Source organism: Giraffa tippelskirchi, chromosome X (assembly GCF_054371585.1).
Source record: "Giraffa tippelskirchi isolate mGirTip1 chromosome X, T2T-mGirTip1v1.2.pri, whole genome shotgun sequence".
In the NCBI taxonomy this organism is placed as follows: Eukaryota; Metazoa; Chordata; class Mammalia; order Artiodactyla; family Giraffidae; genus Giraffa; species Giraffa tippelskirchi.
The window spans coordinates 93,898,302-93,921,253 of NC_137289.1; the positions used below are offsets into that span (position 1 = coordinate 93,898,302).

The following is a 22,952-nucleotide window of genomic DNA, read 5'->3' on the forward strand; positions in this document are numbered from 1 at the left end:
ATTACTTTGCCAACAAAAGTCCGTCTAGTCAAGGCTATGGTTTTTCCAGTGGTCATGTATGGATGTGAGAGTTGGACGGTGAAGAAAGCTGAGCACCAAAGAACTGATGCTTTTGAACTGTGGTGTTGGAGAAGACTCTTGAGAGTCCCTTGGACTGCAAGGAGATCCAATCAATCCATCCTAAAGGAGATCAGTCCTGGGTGTTCATTGGAAGGACTGATGTTGAAGCTGAAACTCCAATACTTTGGCCACTTCATGCAAAGAGTTGACTCATTGGAAAAGACCCTCATGCTGGGAAGGATTGGGGGCAGGAGGAGAAGGGGATGACAGAGGATGAGATGGTTGGATGGCATCACTGACTCGATGGACATGGGTTTGGGTGGACTCCAGGAGTTGGTGATGGACAGAGAGGCCTGGCGTGCTGCAATTCATGGGGTCGCAAAGAGTCGGACACGACTGAGCGACTGAGCTGAACTGAACTGAACTGATGTGAAGAGCCGACTCATTGGGAAAGACTCTGATGCTGGGAGAGATTGAAGGCAAAAGTAGAAGGGGTGACACAGGATGAGATGGTTAGATAACATCACTAAGTCAATGGACACGAATCTCAGCAAACTACAGGAGATAGTGGACAGAGGAGCCTTTGCATCCATGGGATCGCAAAGAGTCAGACACAACTTAGTGATTGAACAACAACAGCATACACATAAATACATAAATTGAGAAGAGAAAGCAAATGTGGCAAAATGTTAACAGTTAGTGATTTGGGGTGAAAGGCAAAAGAATCAAGAGTTTCAAAATGATCAATGCTTTAAAACTCAGGAGAAAACATAGGTGAACATTCGGTTATGCCTTGGAGTATGCAAGGATTTCCTAAACAAGACAGAAAATGCACTAAGTATCAAGACAAGGTCTAGTGATTCAGCTATGAGGAAATGAGGAGCCTTTATTCACTGAAAGACCCTTTGTTCTTGGGGGGGCCTTATTAGTAAGTGCGCAGGGACACAGAGCAGGCACAGAACTCACAGTACCTGCTCCACCACCAGCGGCTCCAGAGGCAGATCTACAAGCACTGGGCCATGCCCGGCACTTCTCCACCCACCAGTTCTCCCAAGCACAGCCTCGAGGGTTGCCAAGAGGAGGAACTCCACCTGAGCCTCTAGCAACACACCTGACCTGCTCTCCCTCACTGCCCAAGGGCACTCACCCAGGGAAAGTCTCAGGGTCAGGCTGGAGGGAAGCTCTCATTCTGCCTGCCCACCCTCCTGATCCTTGTTCTCTTGCCTGTGACCTGAGCCAAGACAGACTGGGAGGTGTGTAGGTGACACAGGGAAGGAGCCTCAGATGTGGGGGAGGAGTGGCTACTTGCCAACTAGTGTGGAAAAATTAAAATATTCTATCATTTGGCATTGTTAAACATTTTAAAAAAAACTTTTTTATTGAATGATAGTTAATTTACAATGTTGTGTTAGTTTCAGGTATACAGCAAACATATATATATATATATATTCAGAATATATATATGTATATATACATGTATATTCATATATATATGTATGTATTATATATACATATATGTATTCTTTTTCAAACATTGTGAAACATTTTAACAACTCTGACAGCCCAAGCTGGCAGACAAAAAGACCATCTTCTCCTGTATCTCCCTCCCTTGGATTCACACAGGGAAAGTGTACAAAGATCTTGCCAGGCACAGATGCCCCACTTCCATCCCTTTCCCCACCAAAATAAGACACTTTGGACTCTACCTTGGCTGGGGGTGGGGGGGCAGGTTATGTGAGGTGATGGACAGGGGATTTTGGAGCTAGCAATTAGGATACAAAGTTGCTAATACAGAGCCATCCAGATTCTAGCCTCACCAGCCACACATGAAAAGGTATGGTTTTCTGGCCCATTTCTACCATGAAGGATGGCCTGTGTCTCTGCCACCACCAGAACCCCTACAAGGACTTCCTCATCTTATGTGAGGATCCCTGCTAAGCCCCTGATGGCTCGTCAGTGAACCACACAGCAATGTCTCCCTTCGGGGTCATCTCTGTCCCAGAACTCTCTGCACTCTCAGCTTTGGGGCACGCTGTGCTGCCAGGATCTGTCACTCACTGCCCATTTTGTCCCTGGCCATCTGCTCTGTCCCACCCTGAAGTCAGCCTGCTGGGGCTCAGTCCTCCAGCTTCAGAGCTGCTCTCACTCCTGCCCCAGCACACTTCTCCGTCACCTTCTGTGAGATGATCCTGCCCTTCTAAACCCTATCCCAGCCTAGCAGACGGGTTCTCAGGGCACTTACTAGGCTATCTGAAAATGTGCAATGTAGTTCACTCTGCCCTTACTCAGGGCTAGATATCCAACTTCTCTGCATGTTCCTACTTAGCTGGGGGTGCCCTGGTCTTTCCTGCTCCCTCTGGCTGTTTCCCTTCTCATCAGATTGTTCTCTGTGTACTCCTCCCTGTCTTTCCCTGCTTACCCTGCCAACTCCTGTCCCCTGATTTCTCCTGCTCCTTCTACTGGTTCTTGTTTCCTCTGCATGGTCCCCATTCTGACTCTTCCTTGGTCCCTCTGTTTACTGTTTCCTCTAAATGTTTCTTGTTATTTCTGAGTGTCCTCTGGTCTCTTTCCTGATGTCTCTGTTTATTGCTTCCTCTGATGGTCCCTTGTTTCATTGTTCCATGCCTTCTGTTTCTTCTTCCCTCCAACTGATCCCTGGTGTCCCTGACTGTCCTGTGTTCCCTTTGGCAGCTGTCCCTCTAGCTGATCCTTAGTCTGTGGCACCATTCTGGTTGTGCCCAGTCCATATGGCTGCTCCCTGGTCCTGATGAGGCTTTCTCATTCCTTCTAGTTGACACAGACTGACTGCCCTTTGAGTCTTCTGACTTCTCCCTAGACTCAATTCTTTCCTGTCCCTTGGGCTGTCCTAATGCATTTCTAATATGCGCTCATCTGATGCTCCTGTGTCTGGTCCATGGACCACACTCTGTGGAGTGCTGGTCTACCCGGCTCCTAGTCTAGGCTCTCGATCATCAGTGTTTACTACTTCTGTGTGCTCCGTGCCACTGTACTTTCATCTTCTCCATCACTTGCATTATGTCTGACCTTCGGTTCCTTTGACTGTTTCTTGGGCAAGGTGAACAACTGTCCCAGTATGCCTAGGACTTTCCCTTCAGTTTTAGCACTGAAGCCCCACATCCCAGGAAGCCCCTGTTGCCCTATCCCTCTGGAACTCTGGATGTTCCTTGGCTTCTGCAACTCTCTACTAACCCCAGTGCCCACTACATGGGGCCTCTGGCTTTTGGAATGGATACTATGCCTTCCAGCTCTTCTCTAGTCCCTCTAGTTGTTCACTAGTAAGTCGGGCTGCTATCTAATACCAGATACACTTTTGATGCCCACTGTGCTGTTCCCTAGTCCTCTGGTTAGGCCCCAGAACTTCTAGAGGACACCCAGCACAACTTGGCTGTTTCCTAACCTCAGCGACTGTTCTTGTTGCCCCTGGTGGCTACTTGTTGTTGCCCTTGGCTACTCCTCAGCTTTGGAGGCCCCTTTCTGTCTCTCCAACTGTCCCATGGGTCTGTCACTTCCCTGCTCCTCCAACCTGTTCTACAGCTTCAGCAGCTGGTACCAGCTTCCTCTGGCTGCTGCCTATTCCCAGGTTCGTCTTTCCTATTTCTCCCATTTCCTTTTCCCCGGTACCTGTGCCTTTCCCCACCCCCTCAAATGTTCATCTGACCCCTGGTATCTCTTGAAGTGGCTTATCTGGCAGGCCCTTACCCAACGCACCAAACCTTTTTGTTTTTTTCCATCTAGCTGAGTCTTCTGTTTCCTCATCCCTCTGGCTGGTCTCTGTTCCCTCTGGCTGCTATCTGATTCCTCTATCTCCCGGTCTCTCCTCCTATTTTGAAATCTTTCTGATTGTTCTCATACCTTCTGGCTCTTCCATGCTCCCCACTATTACACTTCTCCAGCTTAGACTACTGTTTCTTGGTCTCTGTGCTTCTCTCTGGCCCCTGGCTCTTATTTGTCCATTGCCTCTGTTTGTTTCACTGCACTCCCACCTGTCTCCTGTGCCCCTTGGCTATCTTCTATCTGGAGTATGTGCACCATGGTCCCTCTAGATGTTCCCTGTGGCTATTCCCTATCTCTTTCTTTTACTGACCCCTCTTCCTGTTTTTCAGCTTCAGTCACTATTTCTTAGCCCAACTGGCTGTTCCTTACCCCCGGGGACATTTTTATTGGTTCCGTGATATCTCTGCCCATTTCCTGCTTCTTGACATCTAATGAAAAAATGAAGAACTTAACAAATAAATACGTGAATAAATAACATTCACCAGGGTCTTTGTCATTTCCACCTCTTCTTGAAAAAGGGGCATAAGTCTACGGTTGGCAACAAAAACCTACAGGGAACTCTGCTCAATGTTATGTGGAGGCCTGGATGGGAGGGTGGTTTGGGAGAGAATGGTACATGTATATGTATGGCTGAGTCCCTTTACTGCTCACCTGAAACTATCACAAAATTGTTAATTGGCTATACTCCAATGCAAAAACGTTTTTGGTGTTAAAAATAAAAATTAAATTAAAAAATAAGTCTAAGGTTGGGAAGGAAGACATGAGTCTTGTGCCTTGCAGAGACCAGAATCATTCATCCAGAAATTCCCACACATTGGCTGGGCAAGGAGCCATGTACAGAAGGACACGGGAGGACCACATTGCTGTGACCCCAACTCGTGGGTCTGTGACTGATCTGATGGAGTAGAAACCAGACAAGGACAATTTTTCAGAGTGGAAGTGCCCTACTGTTAGGCAGCAGTTTGTTTATCATTCAATGTCCCTATACCTTTTACTCAAAATATAACTTCAGTGACTTGGGCAAAAATATTTAAATGTAAGAATTTCACCATAGCAATTTTCATCACAATAGAAAACCTTGAATGCACTAAGTTCACATACAGTGGACTGGTTAAATGATAGTTTATCCAAAGGATAAAAAGCTACTATGTTATGTATCATGTGAAGAAAAATATTTACTGTCTAGAAAATTATACTAAAGTGCCAAGTTAAAAAGGAAACAACCAAATACTACAATTTCATTTTTAAACTTGTATCGTGTATATGTGTGTGGTATGTATGTACACTCTGAGCCGCACATGTGTATATCCACATACCCACATACATGCACATACAAAGGGGAAAAACTGTAAGGAAATATAGCTATATGTTAACAATGGTTAACTTTGACTAATGCTGAAATTACAAGTAATGTTTTATTCTGTTCTATTTGCTTACCTGCATATTCTAAATAATGAAATTATTAAATAATAAATGTCAAAATAAGTTTTAAAAGCTTAATGTTATTTTAATGACCACATGATCCTGAGCCCCTGTGACAACCAGCCTATTCCCAGAGTTGACAGTAGACTCAGGACAGTCAGAAGGAGGGAGCTGTGGGGCAGTGTCTGGCTCCCTTGTCTTCCTCTGTTTACACAATTTCCAGGGAACTTTTAGTGGGAAAGCTGGTCTTGGCTGGAGTGTGGTGAGGGTAGAGGACACAGTCAGGAGACCTGGTACCAGTCCACTGCTGTCACTCACAACCCCAGGGGCCTGGGAAAGTCATGTACCTTCTCAGGCCACTTTATTCATCTTTGAGAGGAGGAGGAAGAATTAGAAGGGCCCTAGAGACTGTGCTCACCCTACTACCCTGCCATCCTCTAAGCTCCAAAAAAGGGGACTTTTTTCCCTAGATCAGGATAGAGCGGGAATCAGCAAATTCCCAAGGATCAGCTGAGTGCGTGCACAGAGCCAGTGGGTAGTGGAGGGTCTATGCTGGGCATCAGGGATAGTGTCTCCATGGCTGGGGCCGGTGGTCACCTCTAGCTGGATCTTACCCACAGACACTCTGCAGGGAGCTGCTTCCCTTCCCCCAGGCTGTGCAGCTGACCTTCCATTCCACCTTTCCTCCATCAGCTGCATCATATTTTCCACTGAAACAGGAAGGGATCTGGATGTGGGACACCAGCCACGTGGTGCTCACCCTCAGCAGGGGGATGGTATTTCATTTCAGGGGCAGCAAGTCTGGAATTTGCCCCTCCTGTCCCACCCTGAGTCCCTAGCAACAGGTCAGAGCCATCTCCTCACTGAATGAATTCCTGCCCCTGAAGCCCTCTCCCTCCTCACCTCACACATGCTGCCTTGTCCCTCTGCAGCCAGGTCTGGGGACCACTGGGGATCGCTCTGGTTGGCTGACATCTTCCTCAATCCTTGGGCTCTCTTGCTCACAACGCTGCTCTTCGTGGGACGCTGAGGCCAGGCTGGTCCGTGGACTCAACGTGAGCTTCTGGGGCTGGAAGGAAGATCCTGCAGCCTTCACTATGGGGTCTGGCCCAAGGGCTCCGCAGAGACTCCAAAAAACCTGGAAAGGCAGTGTTGATGTAGTCAATCATTCAGCATTCAGCATTCAACCAACAAGCGTTCCCTGGGGGCACCAAAGAATAGTTAACACTGGATAGTGTGGAAAAGTTCAGTAACCAACACCTATGTAGAATGTGGACAAAACTTATGTAAAACGAATGAGAGTTTTAATTCCAGCTCTTCTGCATTCTAGCTAGAATCTAGGGAAGTCACTTTAGTCTGAGTTTTTTGTTTGTTTGTTTTGTCACTTTAAAACTGAGGATGAAAACACTCATCTCACAGGGCTATTGGAGTTAAATGACATGATACTTCAAAAGCACTCACTCCTATTTGGCACTCGGAAAACACATCTCATTGACATTAAATATTGCTGTTATTATAAGATGCAAGGAATGTTTTGTTAGTACTTCATTTAATTTTCGAACACATCATATGAACTAGGTATTACTTTTTCCTATTATTCTCTTTACCATCAGATAGAGCTGTTTGTAACTATTGAGAAATTTGCCCCTGGTCAGGGAACTAAGATCCCACAAGCCAGGTGGTGCAGCTATATAAAAAAATAAAGTTACCCCAAGATTACTTAGATTAGGGGAAGGACAGGGATTCAAACCCAGGTCTGCCTAACTCCAAAGTACATTTTCTTTAACTACTGGTTAAAGTAGTGGTATGGTATTCTGTATGTGGAAGAATCACAATAAACATTAGTTCTGTTTCTTGCTGCCTTTAAAGTGCTCTGGCTGAAGGGGGACCATATCACAAATGCATAAACCAATCTTCTGTATAATTCAGTGTACATTCTGGGAAATTTATAGAGCCCACTCTCTTTTGCCAAAGATGGAAACATAAACTCTTTGTACCCTCTCCCCCAATTCCCATCTGGCCCTGAAAGTCAACATGTCTGCAAAGGCTCCTAAATTGGTAACCTACACTGCTTGACAAAAACTGTGTCCCAAATGGTGCCATTATTTAGGCTCTTCAAATAATCACCAGCACAGGAAACACAACCTCAATAGAAAATCAACTATTAATCTGTTCAATGGGTCCAACCTGACTTCCTGTAGGACTCCATAACTCACAGCCCATATATAGAGTCAGTGACTCTCATAAACCCCTCAAAAATAGACCATCACATACTAAATCAAAAGGTCCTGCAATTACCAATGTTCATAGGTCCCAATCAATGACTCCTATAGGGTTCCTAAAACTGACCCCCAAAGACCTGAAATCCCAGGCTTGCAATGAATCTTTTACCACCTCAGTGTCCCAATCAATAACTCTCATGGACTGATCAATGATTTCAGATACTTCAGATCTCCAACTCTTATAAAACCTCAAGAATTTCTACAGAGGTCCCAATTACTTACCCACATATCTCTAATTATGTTTCTTCAAGGATTTCCCAAGATTATCACTCACTGATTCAACATGAATGCGATCTATAGGCTCCAAATTATCTAATCTTCAGTTCAGTTCAGTTCAGTCACTCAGTCGTGTCCGACTCTTTGCGACTCCACGGACTGTAGCACGCCAGGCCTCCCTATCCATTACCAACTCCTGGAGTTTACTTAAACTCATGTCCATTGAGTCGGTGATGCCATCCAACCATCTCATCCTCTGTTGTCCCCTTCTCCTCCCACCTTCAATCGTTCCCAGCATCAGGGTCTTTTCAAATGAGTCAGTTCTTCCCATCATGTGGCCAATGTATTGGAATTTCAGCTTCAGCATCAGTCCTTCCAATGAATATTCAGGACTGATTTCCTTTAGGATGGACTGGTTGGATGTCCTTGCTGTTCAAGGGACTCTTAAGAGTCTTCTCCAACACCACAGTTCAAAAAGCATCAATTCTTCAGTGTGCAGCTTACTTTATAGTCCAACTCTCACATCCATACGTGACTATTGGAAAAACCATAGCTTTGACTAGACGGACCTTTGTTGGCAAAGTAATGTCTCTGCTTTTTAATATGCTGTCTAGGTTGGCCATAGCTTTTCTTTCGAGTGAGAGAGTCAATTCCTAGGCAGATTGATAAGAAGTCTGGGGTCCCCAAGGAGGAGAAAGGGGCCTGGGGCTCTCGAAGCAGAGATGGCGGTCTGAAATTCTCAAGGAGGAGGAAAGGACAAACATCTTTTTTTCCTCTACATTCCTTAGTCTTAGTCACATAAAACATTTTTTCTTTAAGTCTGAAACTGATGATTACACCACAAACAGCTCAGTTTAAACTCTGTACTAGTGATTATACAACAGCAGTGTATCCTGATTGAGGACAGTTTCTCCTTCCTGAAAACTTTCTGACTATTAAAAAGTATATAACTCCCTTGCTAACACTTGCGGGGGGGGGGGGCATTCTCCATCCCCCTTCTGATGTCTATGTCAGAAGCTTTCTCTGTCCCTTTTCATACTTTAATAAAACTCTGCTACACAAAAGCTCTTAAGTGATCAAGCCCGGTCCCCGGTCCCGAAGCTAAATCTTCTTCTTCGGAGATCACGAATCCAACATTGTTCACCATAAGCTATCACAAGGAGCAAGCGTCTTTTAATTTCATGGCTGCAGTCACCATCTGCAGTGATTTCGGAGCCCCCCAAAACAAAGCCTGTCACTGTTTCCATTGTTCCCCTATCTATTTGCCATGAAGTGGGACCTGATGCCATGATCTTAGTTTTCTGAATGTTGAGTTTTAAGCCAACTTTTTCACTCTCCTCTTTCACCTTCATCAAGAGGCTCTTTAGTTCTTTTTCGCTTTCTGCCATAAGGGTGGTGTCATCTGCATATCTGAGGTTATTGATATTTCTCCTGGCAATCTTGATTACAGCTTGGGTTTCATCCAGCCCAGCATTTCTCATGATGTACTCTGCATTTAAGTTAAATAAGCAGGGTGACAATATACAGCCTTGACGGACTCCTTTCCTGATTTGGAACCAGTCTGTTGTTCCATGTCCAGTTCTAACTGTTGCTTCTGAACCTGCATACAGATTTCTTAGGAGGGAGGTCAGGTGGTCTGGTATTCCCATCTCTTTAAGAATTTTCCACAGCTTGTTGTGATCCACACAGTCAAAGGCTTTGGCATAGTCAATAAAGCAGAAGTAGATGTTTTTCTGGAACTCTCTCGCTTTTTCAGTGATTGAACGGATGTTGGCAATTTGATCTCTGGTTCCTCTGCTTTTTCTAAATCCAGCTGGAACATCTGGAAGTTCTCGGCTCACGTACTACTGAAGCCTGGCTTGGAGAAATTTGAATATTATGTTGCTAATGTGTGAGATGAGTGTGATTGTGCGGTAGTTTGAGCATTCTTTGGCATTGCCTTTCTTTGGGATTGGAATGAAAACTGACCTTTTATAGCTAATCTTATTGGACTCTAACTCCGTGATCCTCCCCCACAAAAATCCTTGCAATCCTTCACTCCCAGAGGAACCAAATCAACCCCAAATCTGGTTTGGCACTGAATTTAAAGGGTAAAAAGAAACCTTAAAATGCTGCCAGGTGGGACTTATCTGGTGGTCTAGTGGCTAAGACTCCATGCTCCCAATGCAGGAAGCCTGGGTTCGATCCCTGATCAGAGAACTAGATCCCACATGCTGGAACCAAGAGTTTGCATGCTGCAACTAAAGATCCCGAATGCTGCAACTAAGACTGAAGATATCAGGTGCCACAACTGAGCCCCAGTGCAACCGAATAAATTTTAAAAATAAATAAACACATAAAAATAATATCACATGAAAAGGTTCCATTAAAAGAATAGTTGTAAAAAAAAATGCTCCCAAGCAGAAACAACATGTTATTTACAATGGGAAGGGATCACAATGGCACTAGACTTATTTGCAACAATTAAAAACCATATTAGACAAAAGAAAATCTAAAAATTATTGATTGAAAGGGGACTGAGATTTAAGAATTTAAAACCCACTCATGCTCAATACCATTCTTCTGTCAGAGCAAAACACAATTTTAGACATACAAACATCTACAGCATTATATGGCAATATTAGCATCTTAGGAGAATACTCAAGGGAATAGTGTAAACAATTACAAAGTAAATAGTAACAGAAAACTCAAAATTGGAGGATTGCACTTTTGAGAAATGATTATTGCAATTGGTATATAGTTATAACTGAGTAAAAAAAATAATGTAATTGGACATTTGCAACAAATAACACTGTTATTTTGTGGCTCAGCTGGTAAAGAATCTGCCTGCAATGCAGGAGACCTGGGTTCGATCCCTGGGTTGGGAAGATCCCCTGGAGAAGGGAAAGGCTACCCACTCCAGTATTTTGGCCTGGAGAATTCCATGGGCTGTATAGTCCATGGGGTCACAGAGGGTCAGACACGACTGAATGACTTTCACTTCACTATTATTAAGTGGAAGAAAATTTAAATAACCTATCCAAGGTCACACAGATTGTAAGTCTTACTCCAGAGCCTATGCTCTTAATCATTATGCTATATCACCAGTATTCATGTACAGATGTGAGAAAGTGAAAGTGAAGTCACTCAGTTGTGTCTGACTCTTTGCAACATCATGGACTGTAGCCTACCAGGCTCTTCCCTCCACGGGATTTTCCAGGCAAGAGTACTGGAGTGGGTTGCCATTTCCTTTTCCAACAGATGTGAGAGTTGGACCATAAAGAAGGCTGAATGCTGAAGAATTGATGCTTTCTAACTGTGGTGATGGAAAATCTCTTGAGAGTCCCTTGGAAAGCAAGGAGATCCAGTAAATCCTAAAGGAAATCAATCCTGAAATATTCATTGGAAGGACTGATGCTGAAGCAGAAGCTCCAATACTTTGGTCACCTGATGCAAAGAGCCGACTCACTGGAAAGGACCCTTATGTTTGGAAAGACTAAAAGCAAAAGGAGAAGGGGTCAGCAGAGGATGAGATGGTTAGATAGCATCACCGACTCAATGGACACGAATTTGAGCAAACTCCGGGAGATAATGGAGAAGAGAGGAGCCTGGTGCTACAGTCCATGGGGTAACAAACAGTCGGACACAACTTAGTGACTGAAGAAAAACAACAACAAATGCTGAAAACTGTAAAACATTGATGAGGCAAATCAACAAAGATCTAAATAAATGCATAGAGATACTGTGTTTATGGCATGGTAAAAATACCAATTCTCCACCAGTTGACCTGCAGATTTAATACAATTTCTACCAAAATCTCGGCAAGATTTTTTTGTAGATATAGGCAAAATTATTCTAAAATCTATGTGAAAAGACAAAGGATATACAATAGAGAACAGTTAAAGCAATTCTGACAAAGAATAAAGTGGGAGAAAACAACATACCTGATTTCAATACTTTTTATTTACCCCACATGGCGCTAGTGGTAAAGTGCCTGACTGCCAATACAGAAGACTTAGTAGATGTGGGTTTGTTCTCTGGGTTGGGAAGATTCCCTGGAGGAGGGCACAGCAACCCACTCCAGTATTCTTGCATGGAGAATCCTATGGACAGAGGAGCCTGGCCGGCTACAGTCCATAGGGTGGCAAAGAGTTGGCTGCGACTGAAGCAACTTAGCACGCATGCATAGGAATCAAGACAATGGGTTATAGATGAATGGATAGGCACATACCAATGGAACAGAATCAGTTCAGTTCAGTTCAGTTCAGTCGCTCAGTAGTGTCCGACTCTTTGCGACCTCATGAGCTGCAGCACGTCAGGCCTCCCTGTCCAACACCAACTCCCAGAGCCTACCCAAACTCATGTCCATTGAGTCGGTGATGCCACCCAACCATCTCATCCTCTGTTGTCCCCTTCTCCTGCCCTCAATCTTTCCCAGCATCAGGGTCTTTTCAAATGAGTCAGCTCTTTGCATCAGGTGGCCAAAGCATTGGAGTTTCAGCTTCAATATCAGTCCTTCCAAAGAATACCCAGGACTGATCTCCTTTAGGATGGACTGGTTGGATCTCCTTGCAGTCCAAGGGACACTCAAGAGTCTTCTCCAACACCACAGTTCAGAAGCATCAATTCTTCAGTGCTCAGCTTACTTTATAGTCCAACTCTCACATCCATACATGACTACTGGAAAAACCATAGTCTTGACTAGATGGACCTTCGTCGGCAAAGTAATGTCTCTGCTTTTCAATATGCTGTCTAGGTTGATCATAACCTTCCTTCCAAGGAGTAAGTGTCTTTTAATTTCATGGCTGCAATCACCATCTTCAGTGATTTTAGAGCCCCAAAAAATAGTCTCTCACTGTTTCCACCGTTTGCCCATCTATTTGCCATGAAGTGATGGGACTGGATGCCATGATCTTAGCTTTCTGAATGTTGAGTTTTAAGCCAACTTTTTCACTCTCCTCTTTCACTTTCATCAAGAGGCTCTTTAGTTCTTCTTCACTTTCTGCCATAAGGGTGGTGTCATCTGCATATCTGAGGTTATTGATATTTCTCCGGGCAATCTTGATTCCAACTTGTGCTTCCTCCAGCCCAGCTTTTCTCATGATGTACTCTGCATATAAGTTAAATAAGCAGGGTGACAATATACAGCCTTGACGTACTCCTTTTCCTATCTGGAACCAGTCTGTTGTTCCAAGTCCAGTTCTAACTGTTGCTTCCTGACCTTCATACAGGTTTTTCAAGAATACTGGTAGGCAGTGTCAAAATAGAAAGATGGTAACCATAACCCTATATGCGAGACAGCAAAAGAGACACAGATATATATAACAGTCTTTTGGACTCTGTGGGAGAAGGCAAGGGTGGGATGATTTGAGATAATAGCATTGAAACATGTATATTATCATATGTGAAACAGATCACCAGTCCAGGGTGCTGAGGGCTGGTGCACTGGGATGACCCAGAGGGATGGGATGGGGAGAGAGGTAGGAGGGGGGTTCAGGATGGGGAACACATGTACACCCATGGCTGATTCATGTCAATGTATGGCAAAACCACTACAATATTGTAAAGTAATTAGCCTCCAATTAAAATAAATAAATTTTAAAAAATTGAATTGAGTTGTTGGACATTCAGTTGTTGTCAGAGAATGGCAAAGTTTTTAGATTGGACACCAAAAGCATAATCCATAAAAGGAAACACTGATTAACTTGGTCTTGTCAAAAATTTAAAAACCTTTGCTCTGAAAAAGACGAGAGGATGGAAAAAATGAAGAGAATGAAAATACAGTCTACTGACTGTGAACAATACTTGAAGATAACGTATCTGACAAAAGACTGGTATGTAGAATATATAAAACACTCTCAAAACTCAACAGTAAAATCATCCAAACAATTCAATTAGAAAATACTAACAGACATTTCACCAAAGAGGATACATACATGGCAAATAAGCATATGAAAATAGTTCCCATATTATCTACCAGGGAAATGCAAATAAAAACTACAATGAGATAGCACTACACATATATCAGAATAGCTAAAATAAATACTGACAATGCAAAATGCTGGTGAGGATGCAGAATAACTGGATCTCTCCTACATTGCTGAAAAAAAGTCAAAAGTTTATATACTGTATGATCTGATCAAGATAACAATTTTGAAGTGACAAAATTTTAGACATGGAGAACAGGTTAGTGGTTTCCAAGGGTTAGTAGAGACAAGAGTTGAACAGTGTGGTTATAAGACAGCAATGCTAGGGATCACTGTGATATTGGAACCATTCAGTATTTTGACTATGGTGATGGATACACAAAGCTACACAGGTGATAAAATTGTATGAAACTTAGTACACAATTATACACATACATGTATGAGTAAGACTGAGGAAATCTGACGAAGATGGTTGAATTGTATCAGGGTCAAAAATCTGGTTGGTATGTTATACTTTAATTTTGTAAAATGTCACAACTGGAGGAAACTGAGCAAAGTGCACAAGGGATCACTTTGCATTATTTTTTTACAACTGCATGTGAATCCACAGTTATCTCAAAATATATTTCAATTAAAATTTTTTTAAATGATGTTCAATGTCAGTGTTTAAAAAACTGTTCAAAGCTTTTGTAAGCAAAGGAAACCATTGACAAAATGAAAATACAACCTACTGAATGGGAGAAAACATTTGCAAATGATATGACTGATAAGAAATATCCAACATATTATATATAAACAGCTCATACAACTCAATATCAAAAAACAAACAACCCAGTTTAAAAATGGGCAGAAATTATACTGTGTATAGTACCAAACCCTATATATGCTGTATCTCTTACACACATGCATACCTACGACAAAATTAATTTACGATTTGGGTACACTAAGAGATTAACAACAACTAATAATAAAATAGAACAACTACGACAATATACTGTGACAAAAGTTAGGTAAATGTGGCCTCTCTCTCTCTCTTGAAATATCTTATTGAATGGAAATGCAGATATAGAGAACAGACTTGCGGACACAGTGCGTGGAGGAGAGGATAGGACAAATTGAGAAAGTAGCACTGACATATATGCACTACCATGTGTAAAATAGATAGCTAGTGGGAAGCTGCTTTATAACACAAGGAGCCCAGCCTGGTGCTCTGTGAAGATCTAGAGGGGTGGGATCGGGTCGGGGAGACTCAAGAGGGAGGGGATAATATATATGTATAATTATGGCTAATTCACATGGTTGTACAGCAGAAACCAACACAACACTGTTAAGCAATTATCTTCCAATTAAAAACACACACGAAAAAATGGGCAGAAGAACTAAATAGACATTTTCCAAAGAAGAAATGAAGATGGTCAACAGGCACATGAAAAGATGCTCAATGTCATTAATCATCAGGGAAATTCAAATCAAAACCAAAATGAGATATCACCACACACCTGTCAGAATGGCTATTATCAAAAAGCCTATAAACAACACATGTTGGCAAGGATGTGGAGAAAAGGGAACCCTTGTACACTGTGATGGGAATGTAAATTGGTACAACCACTGTGGGAAACAGTATAGAGGTTTCTCAAAAAGTTAAAAATAGAACTACCATATGACCCAGCAATCCCATTCCCCATCACTTTACTTAGAGAATATTGGCTTAAACAACAAATATTTATTTCTTACAATTCTGGAGGCTGGGAAATCCAAGCTCAAATGTCAGCAGATTTGGTGTCTGGTGAGAACCTGCTTCCTGATTCATAGACAGCCATCTTCTTGTGTCCTCACATGGCAAAAGGTGGAAAGGAGCTCTCTGAGGTTTCTTGTATAAGGACACTAATCCCATTCATGAGGGCTCTACCCTCATGACCTAATCACCTCCCAAGGCCTACCTCTTAATACCATCACACTGGGATTTAGGATTTCAAGGTGTGAATTTGGGTGGGAGGGGACACATAAATATGCAGTCCATTGCACACATCAAAAGATTCTCAACATTCACTAGGGAAACAGAAATCAAAACCACAAACAGACACCACTTCACAATCATTAAGATGGCTAGAATTAAAAAAAAAAAAAAAACAGACAATAACAAGTGTTAAGGATGACACATTGGAACCTTCATATATTGCTGGTAGCATGTAAAATGGTGCAACTATTTTGAAAAACAGTTTGGCAGTTCTTTAAAGGTACCGTATGACCTAGCAATTCCACTTCTGAGAGAAATGAAAATATACATCCACATAAAAACTCGTACACAAATGTTCACGGCAGCATTATTCATAGTAGCCAAAAAGTAAAAACAACCCAAATATCTATCAAGTGATGAATGGATAAACAAAATGCGGTATATCCACACAAAGCAATATTATTCAGTAATAAAGAACGAAGTACTGATACATGGTATAACATGGATGAATCTTGAAAACATTCTAAGTGAAAAATGATAGTCACTGAAGAGCATATATTGTTTGATTCCATATATATGAAAGGTCTAGAATAGGCAAATTTATAGAGACAGAAAGTAAATCAGTGGCTGCTTGCAGCTAGAGGTATGGGGTGGGAATGTGGAACCAGTGCAATGTTTCCTTTTGGGGGTGATGAAATGTTCTAAAATTGGATTATGAGGGTGATTTGCACAACTTGAACATACTAACAACCATTGAATTGTAAGCTTTAAATGTCGAAGTTTGTGGAAGGTGAATTGTATCAATAAAGCTGTTAGAAAAAGAAAAGATCATGTAGTTAGTAAGTGGCCATGCAGGATTTCAAATCCAGTATCTGGAAAGGGGAAGGTATTCAACAAACATTTGTTGAATGAATGAACAAACAAATATCCTTCACTTCCAAATTAGCAACAAGATAAGGTTCTCTCTATCAAGTATCATTCAACGTTGTTCTGAAAGCTCTAGATGCAATAGAAGATGAAGTAATCAGAAAAAAATATTTGAAACGAAGAGAGAGTATCATTGTTAATTGAATGTGACATGATATTATATCTAGAAAAACTAAGAGACCATAAAAGGCAACTATGATTCACATGAGAATGTGAGAACTGGATTGGATATGAAATAACACACAAAAAAGAAAAAAAAATAAATCAATATTGTTCCCCTATGGAAATAGAGAAATGTGCTATTTATTGTGATGATGAAATCAAGTGTAAAATATCTAAGAATGAACTTTAAAAAAAGGTCCTGAATCTATAAGAAGAAAACTATAAAATATAGTTTTAATGGTTGCTCAGGAATCAAGGCAAATTGGAAGTGGTAAAACAGGAGATGGCAAGAGTGAACGTCGACATTCTAGGAATCAGAGAACTAAGATGGACTGGAATGGCTGAATTTAACTCAGATGACCCTTATATCTACTACTGTGGGCAGGAATCCCTTAGAAGAAAGGGAGTGGCCATCATGGTCAAAAAAAGAGTCCGAAATGCAGTACTTGGATGCAATCTCAAAAATGACAGAATGATCTCTGTTCGTTTCCAAGGCAAACCATTCAATATCACAGTAATCCAAGTCTATGCCCCAACCAGTAACGCTGAAGAAGCTGAACTTGAACGGTTCTATGAAGAGCTACAAGACCTTTTAGAACTAACACCCAAAAAAGATGTCCTTTTCATTATAGGGGACTGGAATGCAAAAGTAGGAAGTCAGGAAACACCTGGCGTAACAGGCAAATTTGGCCTTGGAGTACAGAATGAAGCAGGGCACAGGCTAACAGAGTTTTGCCAAGAGAACGCACTGGTCATAGCAAACACCCTCTTCCAACAACACAAGAAAAGACTCTACACATGGACATCACCAGACGGTCAACACCGAAATCAGATTGATTATATTCTTTGCAGCCAAAGATGGAGAAGCTCTATACAGTCAGCAAAAACAAGACCGGGAGCAGACTGTGGCTCAGATCATGAATTGCTTATTGCCAAATTCAGACTTAAATAGAAGAAAGTGGGGAAAACCACTAGACCATTCAGGTATGACCTAAATCAAATCCCTTATGATTATACAGTGGAAGTGAGAAATAGATTTAAGGGAATAGATCTGATAGATAGACTGCCTGATGAACTATGGACAGAGGTTCGAGACATTGTACAGGAGACAGGGATCAAGACCATCCCCATGGAAAAGAAATGCAAAAAAGCAAAATGGCTGTCTGAGGAGGCCTTACAAATAGCTGTGAAAAGAAGAGAAGGGAAAAGCAAAGGAGAAAAGGAAAGATATTCCCATCTGAATGCAGAGTTCCAAAGAATAGCAAGGAGAGATAAGAAAGCCTTCCTCAGAGATCAATGCAAAGAAATCTAGCAAAACAACAGAATGGGAAAGACTAGAGATCTCTTCAAGAAAATCACAGATACCAAGGGAACATTTTATGCAAAGATGGGCACAATAAAGGACAGAAATGGTATGGACCTAACAGAAGCAGAAGATATTAAGAAGAGGTGGCAAGAATACACAGAACTGTACAAAAAAGATCTTCATGACCCAGATAATCACGATGGTGTGATCACCCACCTAGAGCCAGACATCCTGAAACGTGAAGTCAAGTGGGCTTTAGAAAGCATCACTACAAACAAAGCTAGTGGAGGTGATGGAATTCCAGTTGAGCTATTTCAAATCCTGGAAGATGATGCTGTGAAAGTACTGCACTCGATATGCCAGCAAATTTGGAAAACTCAGCAGTGGCCACAGGATTGGAAAAGGTCAATTTTCATTCCAATCCCAAAGAAAGGCAATGCCAAAAATGCTCAAACTACCGCACAATTGCACTCATCTCACATGCTAGTAAAGTAATGCTTAAAATTCTCCAAGCCAGGCTTCAGCAATACATGAATCATGAACTTCCAGATGTTCAAGTTGGTTTTAGAAAAGGCAGAGGAACCAGAGATCAAATTGCCAACATCTGCTGGATCATCAAAAAAGCAAGAGAGTTCCAGAAAAACATCTATTTCTGCTTTATTGACTATGTCAAAGCCTTTGACTGTGTGGATCACAATAAACGGTGGAAAATTCTAAAAGAGATGGGAATTCCAGACCATCTGATCTGTCTCTTGAGAAACCTGTATGCAGGTCAGGAAGCAACAGTTAGAACTGGACATGGAATAACAGAGTGGTTCCAAATAGGAAAAGGAGTATGTCAAGGCTGTATATTGTCATCCTGCTTATTTAACTTATATGCAGAGTACATCATGAGACACGCTGGGCTGGAAGTAACACAAGCTGGAATCAAGATTGCTGGGAGAAATATCAATAACCTCAGATATGCAGATGACACCACCCTTATGGCAGAAAGTGAAGAAGAACTAAAGAGCCTCTTGATGAAAGTGAAAGAGGAGAGTGAAAAGGTTGGCTTAAAGCTCACCGTTCAGAAAACTAAGATCATGTCATCTGGTCCCATCACTTCATGGGAAATAGATGGGGAAACAGTGGAAACAGTGACAGGCTTTGTTTTGGGGGGCTCCAAAATCACTGCTGATGGTGATTGTAGCCATGAAATTAAAAGATGCTTACTCCTTGGAAGGAAGGTTATTACCAACCTAGATAGCATATTTAAAAGCAGAGACATTACTTTGCCAACAAAGGTCCGTCTAGTCAAGGCTATGGTTTTTCCAGTGGTCATGTATGGATGTGAGAGTTGGATGGTGAAGAAAGCTGAGCGCCAAAGGATTGATGCTTTTGAACTGTGGTGTTAGAGAAGACTCTTGAGAGTCCCTTGGACTGCAAGGAGATCCAATCAATCCATCCTAAAGGAGATCAGTCCTGGGTGTTCATTGGAAGGACTGATGTTGAAGCTGCAACTCCAATACTTTGGCCACCTCATGCGAAGACTTGACTCATTAGAAAAGACCCTAATGCTGGGAAGGATTGGGGGCAGGAGGAGAAGGGGACGACAGAGGATGAGATGGTTGGATGGCATCACCGACTCAACGGACATGGGTTTGGGTAGACTCTGGGAGTTGGTGATGGACAGGGAGGCCTGGCGTGCTGCGATTCATGGGGTCGCAAAAAGTTGGACACGACTGAGCGACTGAACTGAACTGAACTTTGAAGTAAAATAAAATGGTTTTTAATATTCATATGAAAGAATAAATGCTAAAAAAATATTAAAGAAAACAACCAAAGAAAGGAAGAGTGAGGGGATTAGCCATATTAAATATTAAAAGTATTCCTAAAGTCAAAACAATTTTTTGAAAGAGAGTAGATACGTATATAGAAGAAAAAGTAGAGTTCAGAAATAGAACAATATACATTTGGGAATTTATGTGACAAAAGTGGCATTTAACTGAGTTTGAAAAGGGTATTCATTTAATGATTGGTGCTGTCAAATTTTCTAACCAAATGGAAAATACAAATTTTAATCTCATCTCATACCACACACCAGAATTTTCCAGTTGGATTAAAATTTAACCCTAAAACAATGAAATTTTAAATTTAAGTTATCTGTTTACTTAAGCACCAAATCAGGGAGAACTCACTAGGCAAGACACGATATTTAGAACTTGTAAAGAAACATTATCTAATCAGATGATTATTTTTCTAATTATATATGAAGACACGTTTCCAAAATCAAGATATCAAGGGAAAAATTACAATAAATGACAGAAGGTTAATATCCACATATTAGTGAGAAGGACAAACTACATAAAGGAAAAAAAGAGCAAAGGATATAAAAAATTTTTGAATACATTGCAATGGCCAATAAATATGAGATGTTCAGCCACCCGTCGTCAGGAAGATGCACATCAAAGTAAGCTACATACTCTTTTGTCTGGCCCTCAGAGCAGAAATTTAAAAAGCAGCAACAATCAGTGTGGGAGATGATTTTGGAGTGAGCCTTTTTATATGCTGGCTAGTGGGAGATGTAGTTTTTCAAAAAGTTTTGGAAAATAATTTAACTGAAATTTCAATACATACCATCCACTTTAAGGAACATCCATTCCTGCACCTAATGATAACTCAGATGACAGTCTGTGGCTATAATTTAGAAATCAATAACAAACATTTCAACTTTGGGGAAAATAAAAATCTCATACCTAAATAACTAAGGGATCAGAGAGAAAATCACAACAGAAATTAGAAGACATTATTAATAAACTATGGTGGAAGTGTTACATACAAAAACTTGTGACATGAAACTAAAGTGTTCTTAGAGAAAAATTCATGAACTTAATGCCTATACTATAAAAGAAAATTATGGAATATTAATTGAGATAAGCATTCAATTTAGGAATTAAAAATAGGAATAAAAGACGAAACCTAAAGAAAAGAAATAATGAAATCAAGGGCAGAAACTATGACAGAAAACAAAGATACAGGAGGACCAAGAAGGTCAAAAGTAGGTTTTTGAAACAATCACATCTCAATTCTAAAACCACCGATCACTGATCCCGTGAAGCAGCATGGGGTCCATAGTCCCCTCTATCACTATCAACAGTCCCAAATAAATGTATCATTCATTCCACAGAGCTCCATCACTCACACCACAGAAACCGTGACCATCCACCCAATAAACCCAATCATATACCTTATAGGGCTTGGAACACTCATCCCACGGCCCTCATCACTCACCTCAAAAACTCTCTATCACTCACTCACTCATTCTCCAATCCTCACCTCACAGGCTCTCCACCATGCACTCTACAGACCACCCATTACCCTCCAAAAGATCCTCATTACTCACATTACTGAACACCATCATTCACAGACCGCTCCATCACATACCACAGTAATCCCCATGACGCCTCACAGAACGCCCTGATTCGCCGCACAGGACCTCCAAGCACTAACCCCACAGAGCTCGAATCACATCTCTGACACCGGATCACTCACACCACAGTCCCCATTCCTTACTTCACTTACCCCTGGTCACTCACTCCACAGACTTCCACTGCTTATCCTACAGACCCAGTCACTTACCCCATCAGTGGCCTCCAAGGAGGCTCATCACTCACCCTACAGACTCCTCATCGCTCACCTCATCAATGCCCCCTGCTCACCTTATAGACTCTGTACCACTGACCCCACAGATCCCCCAAGATTCAGCACACAGACTGCTTATTACTTTCCCTAGTGCCTCCATCATTCACCCACAAACCCCTGTGTCCCTCTATGCACCTCCTCATAGACTCCAGAGAAGCCCCATTACTTACCCCACAGAGTCTCATCACTGAGCAAGAAAGCCATGTCCTAACACCCCCATAATTATGTCAATGCTTTAGTGGTGCTAAATCGCCGTCTCAATTAAACTCCGTCCCAGAGCCCTAAGTGTTGAAACTGCCTCTGCAGGACGCTGACGTTTCTGGACTTCACACTGCACATGCTCAGTGTCGGCGCCGAAGCGGCCGTCCACCCCAATTACACCGGGTGCACTCACGAGGTGTCAGTGCGTGTGCGCATCTGTGTGTGTCAGAGGAGAGGCGGGCTTTCCAATTTTCTTTAGTGACTTTGTCAGACCACTAACATGGCTGTCCTCTTGGGAGTGTCTCTCCGGGAGTCGCCATCTTGGGAGGGTGGGCATCTCTGCGGCTGCGGAAGCACCGGTCCCTCGCCGGACCTGCCTCGGCGGGGTTTCCTGGGAGCCGATCCAGCCCAGCAGGTCGGGCTGCGGCTCCCAGACTCCTCCCTCCTGCGCCGCATCCTCCGCCGTTACCCCAGGCGTAGGCCTGGTGTCGCCCCTTCTCTGCGTCCTGGGGCCCCGCCCTCCGGCCATATCCCCAAGGGGCCGAGGCATCTTCACACGTAGTAACTCCCCCTGAGCCCTCCCCTATCCTACCTAGAAAGACACCTCCAAGCCACCGGCCAGACACTGGCGCCCCCTCCCCAGCCCCCACCCCCGCTCCACTTCTCCAGGTGCGGAAAGGCCCCTGATCCGTGCAGGCGGCTCGCGGCAGCAGAGCCCCGGGCGCCGCTGCGTGCCCACCTGACGGCGCCTCTGTCCACCTGTCGGCTGGGGGCATCGCCCGGCTCCGGCTGTCACTGACCCTGGGTATTTGCCACGGGGGGGGGGGATAGTACGTGTCAAATTTAGGCCAGGAAGCGGAAGTCGCCCGCAGCAAGAGTTTAACCACTGTGGGCTCGGGGAGCTGAGGTGGTTGAGCGCCAAAAACCAAGGATCTAAGCACGGAGCAATGGCGGGGGGGGGTTTGTGACATCAGTAATGGGACATTTCATCCATTAAAACAAGAAAAACTCGAGTGCGCAGGCTTCCCTGTTTCCTT

General features: G+C 42.7%; 1 protein-coding gene across 3 annotated transcripts in view; it reads right to left on the bottom strand.

Moving 5' to 3' along the window:
* The window catches only part of ZNF41 (zinc finger protein 41), a 45,335-nt gene extending 22,613 nt beyond the window's left edge, over window positions 1-22,722 (bottom strand). The window contains exons 1-2 of one of the 3 annotated variants that reach the window (XM_081567183.1): window positions 22,655-22,722; window positions 6,181-6,415 (exon numbers count right to left, since the gene is read on the bottom strand). In XM_081567183.1, coding sequence (XP_081423309.1) covers window positions 6,181-6,252 — 72 coding nt within the window. In that variant the 5' untranslated portion in view covers window positions 6,253-6,415; window positions 22,655-22,722. Of the gene's footprint in view, window positions 1-6,180; window positions 6,416-21,884; window positions 22,453-22,654 lie in introns of those variants that run through there. The other 2 variants (XM_081567182.1, XM_081567181.1) reach the window with 2 other exon arrangements.
* Window positions 22,723-22,952: the final 230 nt, after the last annotated feature.